This window comes from Aureococcus anophagefferens (genome assembly GCF_000186865.1).
Source record: "Aureococcus anophagefferens unplaced genomic scaffold AURANscaffold_4, whole genome shotgun sequence".
Classification (NCBI taxonomy): Eukaryota; class Pelagophyceae; order Pelagomonadales; family Pelagomonadaceae; genus Aureococcus; species Aureococcus anophagefferens.
In genome coordinates, this window is record NW_008705564.1 from 837596 (window position 1) to 840340 (window position 2745).

Here is a 2745-nt window from a genome sequence, read left to right on the forward strand (position 1 = left end):
GACATCGCGCCGCCGCAGGCAAAGTGAACCATGAACTGGCGCAAGGACTGGCGCAAGGGCTTCTGTACGTTTCTGATCATTACCGCCGAGGCGCAGCGCGTCTACGACGCCACGCACCCGCGCACGCGCAAGCCGGGACCCGGGTTCGCCGGGCAAGATGAGCAGCTGTTTGTGTCGAAAACAAAGTGCCTTCAACCAAACTTCAACACCAAAGTCGATTCGGCTGATTTTCGGACGAGCGTTTCCCCTTGTCGAGTGCTTCACGGAGAGCACAAGACGCGGAAAACCTTCGAGGTCGCTCACGTTGAAGTGACGTTGAAGATTCGAAAACAGGTCGTCGCTCGAGCCGCTACGCATCGATGAACCGCGGGGGGGGAGCGACGGCCTACGCGAGCTGCTAACGCCGCCCATGCCCATCAAAAGCCCGACGCGCCTCTACGACAACATCGAGAGCGAGCTCCTGCGCGAGCAACTGCTCGCGACGTCGGCGGAGTCGCCCGCGGAGGCCTTCGTCAAGCGTCTCTTAAATCCGTCGCCGGCCTCGCGGTCGAAGTTCGAGGAGCTCCTGCGCGCGGCGACGGCCGAAGCGAGCCTTGCGGCGACGGCGACCCAAGCCAAGGAGTCCGCGCTGGAGAACGAGGACCTGCGCGAGCAGCTCGCGGCGGCGGAGTCGCGCGCGGTGGAGGCGGAAGCGAGCCTCCCGTCGTTCAAGGAGTCGGCGGCGAACGACGCCGCGCCGCAGTCGGAGGTCGAGGCCCTGCGCGAGCAAGATGAGTCCGAGTACGCCAAGGGCCTCCTCCGTCGACTAACCGAGTGCACCGCTCCCAACGTTCAGATCTTCACCGAGTGCTACGACCCGGATGAGACGCGCTTGTGAGCTCCGCCCGCGTCCCCGACGCCCGGCGCGCCGCGCGACCGCCCCTCGGCGTCGCAGAATCCTCGAGTACAACGACATCACCGGCCCGATCCCGACCGAGATCGGCCAGCTCGCGAAGCTGGAGTACCTGCGAGTTCCCTCCGCGTCCCCGACGCCCGGCGCGCCGGCGACCGCCCCTCGACGTCGTAGGTGGCTCAGCGGCAACCAGATCACCGGCTCGATCCCGACCGAGATCGGCCAGCTCACGACGCTGAAGTCCCTGCGAGCTCCCTCCGCGTCCCCGACGCCCGTCGCGCCGCGCGACCGCCCCTCGCGTCGCAGGTACATAGAAGCGAACCAGCTCACCGGCCCGATCCCGACCGAGATCGGCCAGCTCACGAAACTGTCGTACCTGCGAGTTTCCCCCGCGTCCCCGACGCCCGGCGCGCCGCGCGACCGCCCCTCGGCGTCGCAGGAACCTCAACTACAACTCGATCACCGGCCCGATCCCGCCCGAGATCGGCCAGCTCTCGGAGCTGTATTCCCTGCGAGTTCCCCCCGCGTCCCCGACGCCCGGCGCGCCGCGCGACCGCCCCTCGCGTCGCAGGTACCTCGCGGAGAACCAGCTCACCGGCCCGATCCCGACCGAGATCGGCCAGCTCGCGGCGCTGGAGGGGCTGCGCGTTCCTCCGCGTCCCCGACGCCCGGCGCGCCGCGCGATCGCCCCTCGGCGTCGCAGGTACCTCGGCCTCGGCCTCGGCCTCGGCCTCGGCGCCAACCAGATTGACGGCTCGATCCCGACCGAGATCGGCAAGCTCACGGAGCTGAAGGACCTGCGAGTTTCCCCCGCGTCCCCGACGCCCGCCGCGCCGCGCGACCGCGCCTCGGCGTTGCAGGCTTCTCGACAACAACAAGATCACCGCCCCGATCCCGACCGAGATCGGCCAGCTCCCGAATATGGTCCAGCTGCGAGTTCCCTCCGCGTCCCCGACGCCCGTCGCGCCGCGCGACCGCCCCTCGCGTCGCAGGCGCCTCGACAACAACAAGATCACCGGCCCGATCCCGACCGAGATCGGCCAGCTCGCGGCGCTGGAGGTACTGCGCGTTCCTCCGCGTCCCCGACGCCCGGCGCGCCGCGCGATTGAACCTCGGCGTCGCAGGTGGCTCGAGTACAACGACATCACCGGCCCGATCCCGACCGAGATCGGCCAGCTCGCGAAGCTGTCGTACCTGCGAGTTCCCCCCGCGTCCCCGACGCCCGTCGCGGCGCGCGACCGCCCCTCGCGTCGCAGGTACATAGAAGCGAACCAGCTCGAGGGTCCGATCCCGACCGAGATCGGCCAGCTCGCGGCGCTGACGCACCTGCGAGTTCCCTCCGCGTCCCCGACGCCCGGCGCGGCGCGCAAACCCCTCGGCGTCGCAGGTACCTCAACGACAACGAGATCAACGGCACGATCCCGCTCGCCCTCTGCGGCGTCTACCAGTGCTACATCAAGGTAGGCAACAACCTCGTCGCGCCGTACGGGCTGCCGTGCGGCACGACGGACTGCTGCGATCTCGACGACGCGGAAACCTGCGCCCCCACGGGCGCCCCCACTGTTACGCCGTCGGCCACGCCCTCCGACGCGCCGTCGGCCACGCCCTCCGACGCGCCGTCGGCCACGCCCTCCGACGCTCCGACGGCCACGCCCTCCGACGCCCCCACCGCCACACCCTCCGACGCGCCGTCGGCCACGCCCTCCGACGCTCCGTCGGCCACGCCCTCCGACGCGCCCACGGCCACGCCCTCCGACGCGCCCACGCCGCCCGCGACCACGACGACGGCGCCGCCGCCGCCGCCGCCGGCGACCACGACGGCGCCGCCCGCGCAGACGCTGCCCGCGGCGCCG

At 70.8% G+C, this 2745-nt stretch overlaps 1 protein-coding gene across 1 annotated transcript in view; it reads left to right on the forward strand.

Moving 5' to 3' along the window:
* Positions 1-409: 409 nt before the first annotated feature.
* AURANDRAFT_62066 (hypothetical protein) overlaps positions 410-2745 on the forward strand; it is a gene marked incomplete at both ends in the record, with an annotated part of 2879 nt that continues 543 nt past the window's right edge. Inside the window, 8 exons of the mRNA XM_009036008.1 lie at positions 410-873; positions 935-1000; positions 1067-1132; positions 1199-1261; positions 1332-1394; positions 1596-1706; positions 2017-2082; positions 2280-2352. Of these exons, the coding sequence (XP_009034256.1) occupies positions 410-873; positions 935-1000; positions 1067-1132; positions 1199-1261; positions 1332-1394; positions 1596-1706; positions 2017-2082; positions 2280-2352 (972 nt within the window). The remainder of the gene's footprint in view (positions 874-934; positions 1001-1066; positions 1133-1198; positions 1262-1331; positions 1395-1595; positions 1707-2016; positions 2083-2279; positions 2353-2745) is intronic.